This window comes from Montipora capricornis, chromosome 13, assembly GCF_036669925.1.
Source record: "Montipora capricornis isolate CH-2021 chromosome 13, ASM3666992v2, whole genome shotgun sequence".
NCBI lineage: Eukaryota > Metazoa > Cnidaria > Anthozoa > Scleractinia > Acroporidae > Montipora > Montipora capricornis.
Window position 1 is genome coordinate 28,663,282 of NC_090895.1, and position 16,629 is coordinate 28,679,910.

Genomic DNA, 16,629 nt, shown 5'->3' on the forward strand with positions numbered 1-16,629 from the left:
AAATTTCCGGAGAAAACGGGATTTCCTGAAAGGTAGGCCAAAATTCCCAAACGGAAAACGTGTTTACCGTTTGCATACTCCCCCCATGATTTTGCCTCCCGCCAGACTCCCTCGGTAACCTTAAATGGTACGCGCCGATCCCAACTGAATTTCCCATTCGGGAGTTTTTGCTTACCATTTGAACAAACCTAGTACCAACTGGTTTCTGCTTGTAAATGGTAAACAACCAATATTGACTTTTGTTCCGTTCAGTGTTTTGTTTTGTTTTTTTCATTAAAAACAGTGACAAAGGACGAACAAATTGTCAAAATAAACGTTTCATGTGAGTGCACTTACACACCCTTTGCAATTCGTTTGAAATGTACATGTTTCATATCCAAATGCATTATGCAATTTCTTCCACTTTCCTGTGCATTACCAATTTGATTCAAACTTTTAACAAGGTATACCTTAAGGTATACCTTAAGGTAAGGTATACCTTAACAAGGTATACCTTTTTAACAAGGTATACCTTTTACCAAGGTATACCTTACCTTGTTAAAGTGCATCAACGCCCTAATTCTTTAAAGAACCTCACAGAAAACAGGCAATAGACAGTCTTGGATATTAAGTGATCTCTTAACAGCTGTGTTTATTTTTGTGTTCTTGATAGCAAAATAAGACATTTTCCTCAAAACTATGATAGGTTTTGTTACATAACAACAGCGGAAAACTAAACACAAGTTACTGTCAAGAATTTTTCTTTATAAACAATGACAATGCAATCCTCTTTTTGGACAAGGATTGTTGTGTGACAATCAGGTTGGTGTACAGAGCTAATAATAATCACTGGAATATTACTCGAGAAGAGTACAAGCTTTGATCATGTCACACACTCAACTAAAAATAATATCCTACATTGTATTATCCTATTAAGTTTTGAAAAAACACAACTGTCATTCAAAGAGGTACAGTTTGTCATGACCGGCAAATATTGTCAACATTAACTTTTTTTACAAATGGAAAAATGCTTACAAACAGTTCACATCAAAATTGCTTTGTCCAACTCAATCTTCCTTTAAGACAAGAAAGTAATGCATTTAAAAAATGCATAAGAAAAATAAAACATAAAATGAAATAAAACACAATGAAAAGGGGATAACTGTTTAATTTTGCCAGACAAAATTCATCTACTCGGTTGAATTAATATTCTACACTTTAATCAAGGATTATTGTTCGTGCTCTTTTTGCTACAATATCTGAAAATCTTTCATTGAGTGTTGCATATGTCTGAAAGAAAAAAAACAAACAAACAAGGCATCAGAAAAGCAGCTATATTTTAAGCTAGTGAGTAAAATAAAATGACGTCACTTTTCTCCTAATCCAACCCTCTGAGGTCCAATCGGTCAGTTTGGAATGCAAGTAATGGCGGACCGTGAAATCCAAAACTTACAGTCCATGTAACCAGTCTTTGGATAAAAATCAAAGCTCAAAATTTTGCCAGTCAAGTGTTAAGCAATCACACTTTCAAAATCTGAAGAAAAACAGGAAGTGATTTTTTTGACCATAGAAGTACTTGAAGAAATGACTACATGTATGTATCTTCATTATGATAACTGGAAATTTTCGAGTGCATGCATGCATAAGCAGCAAAAAAACTCACTACCATAGAATAGTAGCATATACCTTAAGCATGCCTGTTCCAGAGGCAGAGTTTTCCATAATGCTGTGGATAGGCTTGAGTGGCCTAAGAGTGGCAGGGGGCTGTCAAAGATATTCAGACATTACGATTGTAGCAAAAAATATCTTTAATGCCGTATCTTGTTCATTATGAATGATAAAACAAGTTAAAAGATAACACACAAGAACTAAATTTGTAAACCTTGCATGCCTACTCCATTATTTTCATTTTTGTGGTCTTGAAATCTGAAGGGCACGTTTTTCATGTTTTAAAGCTCCAAACAATTACATGTATTGTTCTCACTGCACAATGTTTTCAAACAGATCAAACATTTGCAACTTTTTTCTTTTGAACTCACAAATGAGCAGCATGAATTTAAGAGCATGTTATCTGTGCGACTTCATGACTCAGAAAAACAACTCATACACTGTATGTACCCTAAGGTCCCTTTGCTTGTATTTACGCAAGTCCCCCAGTTATCTACTATTGTACTGTCATTAGCACATTAAGTTTCTGGAAACCATCATCATCATCATCATTTTCCCCCGCTCAAGTTATCAACTCTCTCTAACAGTTGCATAAAGTCTGATTGGGCCATCATGGTCCTTCTCAACTGCTGGGCATCTACATGTATAAAGCCCAGTGGGTTTTCAAACTTCGTCCATTTGGATGAATTAGTGTTAAACAAAAGCTGCTTTTGTAGCGGATCACTTTCCATCCGGCAGATGCCGGCAAGGTATTTCAGTTGCAAGCTGCTCGTAGCAAGTTGGTGCTATTCATTGAGTCTTCATTTTTTTGCACAAGTCAGCATTGGACATCTTGTAACTCCAGTCCACTTCTCCTTCAACATTAACATTTTGGAAACCCCCCAAACACATTGGGTCAATTCACCAGTGATATGAAAATTAAAGGTTATGAAGTGAGTATTATGGAGGAGTCAATAATCAGAATTAATTTTCTCACTTTCAAATTTCCTGGCCACCACCATCTTGGGTGGTTGTGACAAGTTATCGTTGGCCTATTGTTTTGATAAAATTAAAAGCTTCAGTATTGTATGGTGTGGCAACAATGGGACAAATGAAACAAGACGAGCATAATTTGTTTGGGATGGCAGCACTTGGGAAAGTTGCAAACAAAAATAACTGATTCTTAAAACTTTGACTGTAACCTTTTGATCTGGTGCAATTCCATGGTTACCTGTTGGCAGGGTGCAAAGAAAAGCTTGCCTACTACCCTTGGGGTAGCAGATTGTTCCTGTGGGGCTAGTGGGGATATCCTTCACTTGCCTGAGAGGCAATTCATTGTACTTATAAGGATTTTTTATGGGGCTAGTGAAAGTTACTTTCAGGTTAGCACATCCTGGCTGCTTTGGGCAAGCTGGAAAATTAAATTTCCTTTTGCACCCTGCAGTATTGGTAAGACAAAGTACTACCCATTTCTCTGGTCATAAGTTCTCATCCTTCACTTCATCTTGAGTTCATAATTCATAATCCTTTTTACATTTAATCACTAACCGGTTTAAATAAGTTGTTTGGAACTGATATTCTCAAATCTCCGGAGTCCATTTTTAATCCATTAGTAGATTTCATGCCCCGCCCACTCCATCTTCTTCTGTTTGGCAGGATCGAATTAGTGGCTTGTTGCCACTGTGGGGATGCTCTGTTCAATCTAAAAAAATATTGAAAGACAACAGAGGCAATAGAAAAACCGTAAAAGTAAATGGCAAACTACACAGAGTACACAAAGTGTACTGTTATAACAAACGTACGCTGCACAATACACCGAATGATGTTAGGCAGGCTGAGTCTATTGACTCTTTTAAGCTAAACTTAAGTCGTTTTATTTCAAGAGACTTTTCAACGTTTTTGATGGCAACAACTTTCGTACCTTTAAAATAAGTTGTCGTAAATGTCGCCGGGTAAATACCCTTGCTGCCTGCACTTGTTAAGCAGCCTATTTTGTCTATTTATATTATTATGTTAATCTTTTAGGAGAGGGCTGGGTTGGTGCTTAAACCTAGTAGGGGACTTTAATATGTCCTATTGTTTTTGCACCTGTACTGCTTTGTACAAATCCATAAATAAATAAATAAATAAATAAATAAATAAATACATGTAAATAAATGACTTTACAGATTACATCAGAATAAACAATGAAAATCAAAGGACACACATACATACATACATACTGCATGCCCCCCCCCCAAAAAAAAAAAACAAACAAACAAAAAAAACTATTTTGAGATTTGAGCAAAACTATCACAAAAGAATTCAAAGCATAATACACACCTGACCCTGCCAGGGTTATTAATGGAGATGGTTAGCTGACCGGCTGTATTCCCTTTCCTGCAAAGTGAAGAATTCACAATACAATGTTACAGTATTTTATTGCTTTGATGTTTTGACTGCATTCTGAAACTTGTGCTTTGCAATGTGTATGGGATCCTCTGAGAGCACAACAACAACAATAATAATAATAATAATAATAATAATAATATTATCATTATTATTATTATTATTATTATTATTATTATTATTATAACTATTAGTGTATACCACACAAGTGAATATTGCTTTCCACACATTCTGATTGGCTACCTTGCAGGTGAAGAGCAAGTACTACATGTAAATGTATTCACCTCTGAGCAAACAGAAAAAAAACAAAAATTAATAACTTCCCAACTTGTGTGGTGACTGTAATAAAACAATAATAATAATATGTGATCTGCTAATCACCCTTTCTCGCAGTTGGAGACTGAATTACTAAGGGCGCAGCTCAACGAGGTCGGGCCGAAGGAGCTGTGCTGCCGGCTAGGCACTTGGCCCCTGAACACGACCCATGTATGACCTCGGAGCACAGCACCACAGCTTGATGGAATAGGCCGGGAGTCGATTTTGAGGAGGGAGGAAAACCGGAGTACCCAGAGAGAGTCAGATTAAGATCAACTGAAACTCAGCCCACATACGACCTGAGGCCAGAGTTGAACCTGGGTCACAGAGGTGGGAGGCATGGTTGATGACCACTAAACCACCCTGACTCCCCGATAACCTCATTGTCATTGTCATTGTGGTTACTTACCTTGCGGCTCCACAAATACATGTATCCACCACTTTTACCAACACCGAGGTGAATAGTAAAATATTGTTTTAGTACATGTATATACATGCACCATAGTTTTTCGGTTATGAGGCGCAACAATTTTTCTTAGAGAAATTGCTTGTTGGTTCCAATTTAATATGATCTAAACTCAAGGTGTGTCTTATAGATGAGTATTTTCTTGCCACAAAACTCATGCAGCTCCTTTGCCGCAATCTTGTAAGTTAAACTCAACCGTGTTCCCCTAACTGTGATTCTAAAATGGTGGCCTCACACCAACGTTCACGATAGTGGCCTTCAATTCTTAGCATTGTACAACAAAAACACCCCTCACAAAAGTGCTAATAAAAGCAGGATTTAAAGGTTTTCCCTAAATTCTAGTTGAATTTTGTTCAACCTTCAGTTGAAGGAGCATAATTCTTCTATTTGAGATGGGTATTATAACCAAGTATTTTGATGAGATTTTCAGTTGGTCACACAAAATGCCATCAATTTTGAAAGTTGAAGGTGCATCTTATAACGAGTGCACCTTTTACCTGTAAAACTATGGTACTACAAAAGCTGAACCAAAAAACTACTTTATTTTTTTAAAATTTTATCGGAAATTTCAAATCTCACGTGCCAACTTCTTGGAGATGAATACAATGTAGTACTTGGCTAATCACCTCCAAGTTGACCAATCAGTCCATGCGGAAAGCACTATTCACTTGTGTGATACATGTATATGTCGTTTTGTTCCTTAGGTTAAATTGTAACCAAACTGGGTCATTTTGTTTCAATCTAGGTTACTTGTTTCAACATTGATCAAGTTATTTCAACTTAGGTCAATTTGGGGCAGGTGCAAAATACAGGTCATTGGTCATTGTTTAACCAATCAATACAGATAGTATGCCAAACATTCATCAAAGCTAATCTTAAGCCTAATTAGGCCAAAAGAAAAGTTTTTAGGCCTTAAATGTCAGAATTTGTAAATAGTTAGGGTTGTTTCTGTATTGGTAAAACAATGACCTGTGACCTGTGTTTTTTGTACCCATCCAAACTGACCTAGGTTGAAACAACTTGATCTAGGTGGAACCAAGTTGACCTAGGTTGAAACATTAATGACCTACCGTAGTTATTCGGTTATAAGGCGCACTCGGTTATAAGACGCACCCCAAACTTTGCAATTTAATCAAGCTAAGTTCTCAAACTGAAAATTACGCGAAAATACTCGGTTATAAGACGCACCCGAAAATTGAAAGTTATCAAAAGGATGTGATGAATTTGAGAACAATTATCCTTACACAATTGGCATGCGAACTCTTTTTGTTAACGTAAACAAACTGAAAAAGTCACACGTTTAATGGTATACGCAAAAACAAAAGCTAAAAGTTGACACCTGAAAATCATAACATACAACGCATACACTTTTATTTGAACCTTCCGACGTAATAAATAGTCAGAGTTCAGACTTCAGACTTCAAGCGAAAGCGAACGGCGATAAACTCCCACCGAAAGTCATATTCAAAGGTGTTCGACAGCTGAATATCAACATGCCACCAAGGATGCAACCTTCAGTGCACAAGAAAGGCTGGATGAACGAAGAAGGTATGTTTTATCTCCACACTGTTTTTTCAGAGAAGAAACTTTTCATGCGAGCGACAAACACGATTCTCGGAATTCGAAACAAGGTTCAACCGATTGTGATGTTTTCATCAGTATCACGTTACTGAGCACGTGCTATTAAGCATGTATGCAAATTTCCGTTTGTTTAATTACTTTTCTCTTGACGTCGTTTAGTGTTCTAAAGGTCTCTAAAAGCGCAATTCTTTTTTTAAATTGACAACTAGTGTCCTTTTCTTGTGTTGTTTAAACTGCAAGTTCTTCTCAAATTGTGATCTTAAGATTTTGTTCCGCGAAAATACTTGGCTATAAGACGCACCCCAATTTTAGCACTAACTCGCCACCCAAAGACAGATTTTTCTTTAAAAAACCGTGCGCCTTATAACCGAATAACTACGGTAGTTTAGTTGCAATTTAACTTAAGGAACAAAATGACCTGCAACAAATTATATACATGTACTAAGTTTGAAGAATCCTTAGATCTTCCACAGGGTTATTTTAAAGATCCTTCGAATATTACCGCACCAGAGTCAGAAAAACTAACCTGTTTATTCTTTGAAACTTGGCAGTCCCAGAGATATTCTTGTTTCGCAAGTTTCCTTTAGTCTGTGCTTTGTTGACTCTGTTTCCTTTTGGCAATCCCTGAAATAACATCTTCAATGTAAGCAGATACAGCAGGGCTGGCGCAGTGGTGAGAGTTCTCGCCTCCTATCAATGTGGCCCCAGGTTCGATTCCCAGACTAGGAGTCATATGTGGGTTGAGTTTGTTGGTTCTCTGCTCCGAGAAGTTTTTCTTTGGGTTCTCCAGGTTTTCCCTCTCCACAAAAACCAACATTTTATTTGATTTAATTTTATTAGTGTCCCCAATTAGTGCTCTAGTGCTAACTCTGAAACTTTGAAAAAAAATCCAGGATTTAACTGATCTAATCCAAAAACTCTTTTGCAGTTGTGCAATGGACAAGTTATTTGTTCTTTAACCTAATGTTATTATACACTGTGAGACAAGTTGCAAGAAACATTACCAAAGGTAAACACACTTGTTCAATAACTTTACTTGTAAGTGGACATAGCACTTAATTGGAGACAAGAAAATTGCAAAACAAGTTTCATGATAAATTGCCCCGCATAACAATGGTTTACAGTACATACTTGCATTCCTCTCCTTTTATTGAGAATGTTCTGCCTGGCATCTTTTTGCTGGGTTTGTCTGTTTTGTCTGTTGACACGTTGTCTATTTTGCTGTAATTGCTTGGCTTTTGAGATGACCTTCTTGGTCTGCAACACATCCACAACAATAATTATCGATGTTAAAGTTAATGTATTGGGTTATAAACCACAAGCAAACCCAGTCCTTAAGTACACACTTGGAGCAGTCTACTGTAACTTTTATTGTTTTTCTGATTAAAAACACCAGAGTAATTATTAAACGTACATGTACAAGCGATTTTAAGGCAGGGGCAACAATCCAGTCTCAAGTCGATACTTGAAAGTTGAGAGTGTGTATCAAGAAGAGACAAGACAACTTACCTTTGAGTGTTATGTGTACAGTACAATCCTGCCCATGAAACTCTCAGTTAACGCAAATACTACTGTACACTGTACATGCTGTAACAAATTTATTTTATTGTTGTAAAGATCATTTACATATTCTTTATTGTGCTTAAAAAAATTAAGCTTTACTCTTAAAAAATTTATACAGTAAGTTTATGTTAATTATTACATCTATTAAAATTACATTTTATGTGATTACATTGTACCTTTTGCAATGGTCCCTGTTTGTTCTTAAGTCTATTTGCAGTGACCCTAGCTCCACTAATTCTTTCCTGACGTGTATTTCCTACACTTTGCATCTTGCTGTTCTTCTGTGTACTACGACGTCCTTGTGCCATGGCTTTGTTTTGTTTCCCAGCAACAGCTGTTTTTCTCGCTTGCATCCCTCGTCCTTTTTGCATAAAGCGAGCATTTTGCTTCCCTAGTACCCTTTTTCTTTGATTCTGATTGGATGCAGCTTGTTTTATTGGCTTTTTCCCCTGTTGCTGAGTACCTTTCTTCTTTGCTTGCTGCCCCTTAAGTTTCTGTGCTTTAATCTTTTTCAGCTTCCTCTGCTCTTTAATTATCTCATCTGATAGTTAAAAAAAAGAAAAAAAATCCTTGCTTTCAGAGTTTCAACATTAAGATTGACAAAGAAAATATCCATAGTGATAATAAATTTATAAAAAGAAAAACTTCTAGATCAATCATCAAGAGGCACTCTTGAAAGTTAGCAGTGAACTTACTGTAAAAGTTCATGAGGAGAGCCTATTAAAAATTAAACTATTTTATACCATGTGAAATTGAGTTTCTAATTAAAATAAACATATATCTTCTGCACTATCTCTGCCAGCTTGAAACTCTCCTCCCTCTCATTTTGCCTGGTGTGACTACAGACCTGTGACTAGACATTAGTATAGTTTTGATTGCTTTAATAAGGACAGTGCCTTTTATTGTTATTGCACACACCTTCTGCACATCTCAAGATATTAGGGTTTCCTATTGGTGGTGCTTACTAATACAAGGGTATTCTTGCACGGTTTAAGACTATGTGGAGAAAGCAGAACTTAGCAAGTGCTCTTGGTATCCAAAACGAAAATTGGGGGTAACCACACATTTTCAGAGATAATTAAGCTTCAATTTGGAAAAGAACGCCATACATTGCTTTGCACTTTAAAGGTTTTTACAAATATTGTTGACTAATTATCTTTGAAAAATGCATGGTTACCCCGAATTTTCTTTTTGGATTTCAATAACACTTGTTAAGATCTGCTTTTCCTGCATGGTCAGTAAACTGTGCAGCTCCTTTACAGCTACATTTACAACAGTTTGCAGTTATGAGTACAATTCAATCAAGAATTAAGTATTTGTCAATCAAAAAATTAAAGCATGAATAATCCTCTTGATTATAAGTAAAACACACTTACAATGGAGATGGTAATTTTTTCCCTTATCAACACCTGGTTGTAACTGTGCATCGCTAATGTGTAAATACTTACAATAACAATGAAAACGTTTTAGTGTTTTAAATACAGGTAAGCACTAACCATGCTTCAAGCAACATGACCCTTGTAGCTTTAAACTAATCATTTTTTGCAATGATAATAACTCAATAATTTCAGTATTTACATGGGTTCGAGGCGGTTGGCGTCTGATCATTTGTTATCTTGATTTGTCAGTTTCTAATTACTGTTAAGGTCATAAAAACCTCAAATAGCTCACAGTTACCTCTCATTAACAGTACGTTGGTTAAGACCTCTCAATTTCAATTTATAAAGAATGGTTTGTTCCTTTTAAAGAGAAAAAGTCCTCGAGAAATAGCAGCAAAACAGGGTCAAAAATTCAACAAAAGAAAGCGCTGAAAGCCTGACAAACGTAAACAAAAAATAAATTAATCATGTCAAATGGGCTCTATTAAAAGGATTAATGACTTGTCTTCCCTAATTTTCTTCCGGTAAAATTTCTTCTGCGCTATTTTAGGATATAAAGTTTCCTTGTTTACAATTTCAAACAAGGTTAGGCTCAAACTAGAGAAATACAAGCTAGAGGCTGGCTGAAGCTTAATTGAGACGCTCACCACAAGAACTTTTCATGTTTCACTCAAAGGTGATGTGCTTTCAAGGAACTCTTTATAACTCCAATGCCTTCTAGATTTTCCTAAAAATGAAAATGCAGCAGACTAGATAACATGTTAAAAACACTCACCAAGTGACCTGTCAATGTTTGTTGCCATTTCGTTGTGAGAGATCGTGGTCCTCCTGACGCCACTGGGTAACCTCGTCTCGGCGCGGAAATTGTCCGTTGCTCGATTTAAAGAGACTGGGTAATAGAACGCAAGCTTACCACCTCACTGTAAGACTGGCGAGGGTGGGGGTGCTAGTCTTACCTTTTAGGGGTTAAAAAATCGGTTTTGCTACCTCTTGGGGTGTTCAGCCTTTTTATATGGGAGTGCACCCCCCCCTCCCCCCCGGGTGTAAGGCCAGGCACGATTTAAACAAATTTTCATTCCAAAGCCAAATACTCCAATGGACGTTGCTGTAGGAGTCTATTCCTAACTAAGTAGAATGCTAACGTCCGTAAGAGTCCTAGTCTTTCGTGACCACTGGAACAAATTTATTCAAAACTGGATGTAAAGAAACCACTGAACAAAACTGAGCCCTCTGGTCAACAAAACCATCCTCAAAATTCAAATTAATGCAGTGGTTAACGAAAAGAAAGAAAGCTTGTACCTTATTTTATTGTTTTTTTTTAGGTGTCATAAATGGGTGGAAAGGTTTCAAAATTAGGGTTAAAATAATGGAAATTAAGAGCGCGGAAATTTACGCTGCAATTAATTAACTTCGCGGAAAATAACGCTCAACATAATTACCGCGACTTAAATTAACGCGAATTTTAACGATTCGCGTTGATTTCATGGAGCATTAATTTCTTATAATAAGGTATTTTCGACAACGGAGATTTTTTCCTTCGTTTGTTAAAACATCTGAGGCCGCGCGTCGCGTCCACGCGAATGTGCGAGAACGATTCGAAAACGTTAACTTACCCCAGGAGCTAATCAAGGATCAAGGGAAGCCTTTATTTCCACTAATTCCTTGAGTCAACCATTTCCCGAGTAAATTTATTTTTAGGAACAGGTTTTTCCCGCGAAAAAGTATCATCTTTCCCATAACGGTGAGACAGCTCTGTTTTGATTGGCTTTTACAACAGTCTCCCAAGGAATGCGTTCTATAAATAAATCTACTCTCCCAGGCCAAGTATGGGAGATAGAGGCTCCACTTCGCTCCACTTAAAGAGCTCCTGCGCATGCCTACACCTACAGAGCACGCGCTTCGCACGTGCTCTGATGGCATGGTATTCAGGCAAAAACCTTCATTTCACCCGTCCACAAGAATACGATAAACCTCCGTTTTCAAAAATCTACAGTCTGGAGTGCGTTTTCGATAATATTTCTTTCGGTGACCGAAAACGACGTATTCTTTGGGAGGTAACTGCGGAAGAAAAAGTCTTCGTTTCGGAAAATATCCGGATATGTGTGTACGGGATCTTAAGGATTTCATTTTGTAGCTTACTTCAACCAAACGGTGGCCTAAACCGTTTTTTGAATGGAATACAAGACTTAAATTCTCAATGTAAGAAACCAAAAATAATTCTTCTTTCTGTAGTCCTTAGTTGTTAGGCTTTAAAAAAGTCAAGAAAAATTATTAAAATAAAAATAAGCCGGAAAAAAACGATTGACAACTAATTTGGAACACAAATGTAATATTTTTCTTAAGAAAACTTCTTTTAAAATGCCGTTAGGCATGAAAGTAAGATAAGTCAAATTTGTCTTATGAAATTTGGACGTTTCAAACTGCTGTCACTTTGTCTACGACGAGCAAGTAATCTACAGCTTCAAGAGATTCCTGGTCCAGTACTGGTCTCTCTCCTAGTTCTTCTGAACGCCGTGCTTCCATAGGAGCAAAGACTGGAACTAGTGACAGAGCGCATGAGCAGATTGCAATGGCGGCGCCAGAAAAATAGAAAGCCTCATTGTAGGTACTGGTGACGTCACTAAGAAAACCTGTGGAGAGAATACATACCGGCAGGCTATAAACTGAGGCAGTGAAAGAAATGGATCGCCTTTCCCTTGGCATAAAGTAAGTGAGTGATTCTACCGAGAACGGAACTCATTAGGCCTGAACAATGACGCTATAGTATTTGAAATATGTTAAAATTGATTTTTGGCTCATTTTTGTAAGAAGCTAATTCCATAGCAAAGGGAGTCAATGGGGGATTGAGGAAGGAATGGGGGAGGCAATTTCCCACGGCAGAGCCTGTTCGCTCGCTACAACATTCGGAACCTTGTGTCCTACGCATTGCAATAACTGTGTGGGTTGTTTGAAGTTAATAAGCCTTTGTAGGGTTTATTGTCCTTATCCTAGAAACTATAAATCTAATCGTTTTCTGGATGTCAATGCAAAGGCAGTTATCTCAAGACTCCGAGTGTTGGTCACACAACGCTCAGCTGCAAGGTACCTTTGAAGAAATCAAGATGATCATTACCTGCGATTAGAGATCCAGTCATAATTGGGACTGAGAACACCAAGTACAAAAACCCAAGAGCTGAAGGCAGCTTATGGCTTCCCACAATATCCCCTGTGAGCACAGCTATCAAGGCTACGAATGCGCCATCAAAAATACCGAACAACAACGTGTACACGACGAGTCCTGCGTATGTTGTGGCCAAAGGACACAGAGTAGTTGTAACAGCCATGACGAGCAGGGCTGTTTGGTAAAGATACAAGCGATTTAGACATCGGAAGTCCGAAATGCGGCCGAAGAAGAGCCGACCAAAGAACGACCCAACCGACAGGAAACCAATGAGAAATGAAGCTTGTGATTCCGGTATCTTCAAATACGTGGCGTGCGTCGGCTGTCGAGAGAGACAACAACATCATAATACATTTATTACAACACTTGACAAATAAAGTTGAAGAGCAATACCCACCCGAAGGCAGTCGGACCAAATGAAAAACGAAGAAAGAAAGGTGAAAGTAAAAGTAATGAAAAAAATAATTAGAGAAACGCATCAGTAAATATCAAAATGGAGTATGTACGCTAAAATAGATGTCTTATGGTAGGTTTTGAATTAATTGAGGCCTGTTTGCACCAGATGCTAGGACAGACGCAAGCTTAAGAACAGACGCATTTGCCTACAACGTTTTAATGTAACCTCAAAACAGACGCAATTACACATGCGCACGTTCCTTGCTTGCGTTCCTTCGTTTAACTGCGTTTTTAGTGTGAATGTCCTTTCATCTGCGCCTCCTGGAGTGAAAATGCGTTTAAAGCAAAAAACTACACCAGCACCAAGCTATGCACTCTTGTCAACGCAACAACATTAAGCCTGAGTCACCTAAGGCCCATTCACACTGGTCAGGCAATTGCAAGGACTGAGACAAACGAAAATCGCCTTCTGCTTGTCTTCTCTCCCCACCCCTGCGTCGTGATTCTCTTTCAAGAGAAAACTTAAGACAATAGCACAAGCGCAACCTTAAGTTGCGTCCCGCACTTGCTTCCGTATAGGTCTTAAAGAAACAATGTTGTTGCCAGTCTGTGGATAGGAAAGTACTAAAATTAACCCTTTGACCCCCAGGAGTGAACGGTACGTAAATTCTCCTCACAATTTCAATGAAATGTCAATCAGACAGGTATTGAGAATGAAGAATGTTATCAGCTTAAGACTGAGGTGTGATCTTGATATAACAACAAATTCTCGTGACTACCCAACAAAGAAGTCCATGGTACTAGTTAGGAGAATAATTGTTTCGATCGTGGAAATAAAAGGGTTGAAGATAACTGAAGTAGGTTTAATTGTAAATGGTTTGAACCCAGGAGTCTACGACCGGAGTTCTTATAGTATTTACTGACGTTACACAAATCACTTGACTCTAAAGATGACTTCCGCTCAGGTTATCGAAACGTCAGTCAATGTCATCTCAAACAGTCCTTCTCAGGACTACACTCGCCCGGACGATCGTACTTTACTTAATGAAGTAGGTTTATAAGGTAAGATGGGCCCGAAAAAAGAATCTTACCTCTCCAAGATTAATAGCTCTTCATCAACAAGAATCCGGAGATATCATTAATGAAGAATGCTCATGGAACGATACTGAATACAATTCACAAACTTACCAAATAGACGAAAGGAACGAAGTAGCCCAAATTGAATATACCAAGTGCAAACGCCCACACCACAAATCCTTTGTTTTTCCATACGGACAAGTCAATCACTTTTTTGTTTGTCATTTCAAGTTCAATTTCTTTCTTTACGGGAGGGGCACGGTACGTCAAACCTCCGAGAAACAAAAAGCAAGCAGAACCCCCAAGGAACCTCATTGTGTTACGCCAACCAAAACCTCTGAGGAGCGCATTTATGGTTGGTCCCATAACTAAAGCACCGACCGCGCTCCCCGCTGTTATCACTCCATTTGCTAAGGACCTGTGACGGTCAAAGTATTTGTTGACGATGAGGAACGTCGGCACGTAGCACATGCTGGAACCCAGTCCCCAAAGAAAGCTGTAGCTCAGGTAAATGGGAACGAGACTGTTCACGAACGAGGTGGCAAACAAAGCGGCGACTGAAATAAGCCCACCAATCATGGCAACTACACGGCAGCCAAAACGATTGCAAAGTGCACTCGTGAAAGGCCCGAAGAAAAAGTTCATTCCTAACCCCATGGAACCTATGTAGCCTGTAGAAAACAAAAAAAGGGGAATTACCAGTTATGTGTTTATACAAGGACTGCTTGCGTTATGGACAATAGAATTACCAGGCGGAGATTTCATTGGCTTAAAGCAATGCACTACATCCCTTTGAGCAATACATATGACCTCCCTCCATGACAAGATAACTCTGCAACAATAACAAACGGTTGTGACTAGAATGGATACTTCAAAATAAGGTGAGACAGTTTTGTGTATATAAAGTGCCAAACGATCTTACAAAACTTTCACTAAGTTCTTTCAGCTGTTCTTTGTATCAGCATCAAGCGCCGATGTCATTTTATTTTCTTTTTATTACTTGATAGTTTCACGATCTTCATGATAGACCATGTTAGCTTCCTAGAGCTGGGGGTCACCGGCCGCATTATTCACAACACTGTTAATTTCGAACCTGGATCAAGATACTGGTTTTCCTTTACCCACATTAATTACAAGAATGGTTATTCACAAGATTTCTGTGTCGTTAGACTATTGTTTTAACCTTCCTTTCCTCACTGCTTTCACTTGAAATTCACACTACATACTAGATCCCACAAAATCTTAAATAGACATAACGCTGCATCCGATGGATCCAGGTCATTTCCGATCCAACAACTTGTTCCCAAACAAACTACCCGTACATAGCTACTGTAGGTCACCTTTTGAATTTATTTGTAAACATTAAGCGATGTTGACCGGTACATTATCCGTTGTTAACGTTATGAATGAGCCATCCAGACTTCAACTGGCTGCAAAAACATTTACTTGACAAGGAAGCGCAGAAAACATGGACCTCATCATAGAAACACTCCATGGAGCACCCCTAACTTTCAAGGATAAATATATCAAAGAGGTCTTCCTAAATTTAAGGATCCCTAAAAAGCCGAGATTGCTGAATATGAGGACAGCGGGAAGGGGAGGCAATCATGAAAGGAGGAAAGACGTGATAACAAGAGACGATTGAGAATTTCCTTAGTCTTTTCTTATCCCCTTTTTTGATTTCAAGTTTTAGGTCCATTGACCGGTTTCATGAGCAGAGTCCACAGGGGTGGTCCATGGACTAGTTGTCCACGTTTGGTATACGCATACTTGGGGAAACAAATATTCCTTATGCATCATTTACTTCGCCTAATACTTGTTTACCTAAATGGTAGAAATGCTGCCGAGGGGAAGGGAGATGTTCAGTTATGCTTGCGGTAATTTAACGACGGTTCGTGCATTAAATTGAAGGGAGATTTTAACAAATCTTGATAAAGGGACGGTACAAAATGAGGAACCCCACTGCAGCTCTCGTTCACAGTAACGTCATGAAATCATCCTAAAATCAAAATTGCAAGGTCTTCTGAATTTTTATCCAAAGGAGGTTGAAGATGAACTAGAAATAATTTTTTTTCCAAGTTTTCACTTCCGTGAGGCCTTTCGTTTTGAAAGTACAGGAAATTCCTTTGGATAAACAACGATTTGAGTACTGGCTTTTTCACAGACGGAACGGGCCAAGGCAAGGCCCACTGCTAAGGGAAGTTACGTGAGCTTTGTCAGAAAGCTCCCAACGATTCGTTTACAGTGCAAAGGTTGAAATTTCTTTTCACGTTCCGCTTGTTCCTTGTCTTCACCTCTTGAAATAATACGTTTTTCTTTTGACAAAAAAGAAATGTTTTTGTTCAGGCTACTTGCCTCCTTTCCCTATGACAAAACATTGGCTAGGGTGTCACAAAAAATAATAAAAATTAAAAAGAAAACAAACAAACAAAAGCATTTGCTGAAATGAGCAGCATACGAAATAATATGAAAACGAAGTAAATTATTATCTATTTGGACCGTCTTATTCCATAATTATTAAAATAATTGCAGTGAATAACCCGTACTCGTTATGATCAAGCGCTCGCACGGAAGTTGAAAATAAACACGTCCACTTTCTCTTAAAAACAACGACACTAACTGAGACACGCGGTTTTTCTTGTAATATGACTCCTGTGCTTCTTGTGCTTCTTCCGCCA

At 38.2% G+C, this 16,629-nt stretch overlaps 2 protein-coding genes across 2 annotated transcripts in view; both read right to left on the reverse strand.

The window, feature by feature from the left end:
* Positions 1-604: 604 nt before the first annotated feature.
* Positions 605-16,629, reverse strand: part of LOC138029067 (uncharacterized) — a 45,337-nt gene continuing 29,312 nt past the window's right edge. The window contains exons 2-9 of the mRNA XM_068876754.1: positions 10,094-10,143; positions 8,116-8,480; positions 7,508-7,633; positions 6,903-7,000; positions 3,949-4,005; positions 3,175-3,328; positions 1,666-1,743; positions 605-1,269 (exon numbers count right to left, since the gene is read on the reverse strand). Coding sequence (XP_068732855.1) covers positions 1,198-1,269; positions 1,666-1,743; positions 3,175-3,328; positions 3,949-4,005; positions 6,903-7,000; positions 7,508-7,633; positions 8,116-8,480; positions 10,094-10,121 — 978 coding nt within the window. The 5' untranslated portion in view covers positions 10,122-10,143 and the 3' untranslated portion in view covers positions 605-1,197. The remainder of the gene's footprint in view (positions 1,270-1,665; positions 1,744-3,174; positions 3,329-3,948; positions 4,006-6,902; positions 7,001-7,507; positions 7,634-8,115; positions 8,481-10,093; positions 10,144-16,629) is intronic.
* Positions 11,483-16,629, reverse strand: part of LOC138029066 (monocarboxylate transporter 10-like) — a 6,303-nt gene continuing 1,156 nt past the window's right edge. Inside the window, exons 2-4 of the mRNA XM_068876753.1 lie at positions 14,063-14,622; positions 12,431-12,800; positions 11,483-11,948 (exon numbers count right to left, since the gene is read on the reverse strand). Of these exons, the coding sequence (XP_068732854.1) occupies positions 11,734-11,948; positions 12,431-12,800; positions 14,063-14,622 (1,145 nt within the window). The 3' untranslated portion in view covers positions 11,483-11,733. The remainder of the gene's footprint in view (positions 11,949-12,430; positions 12,801-14,062; positions 14,623-16,629) is intronic.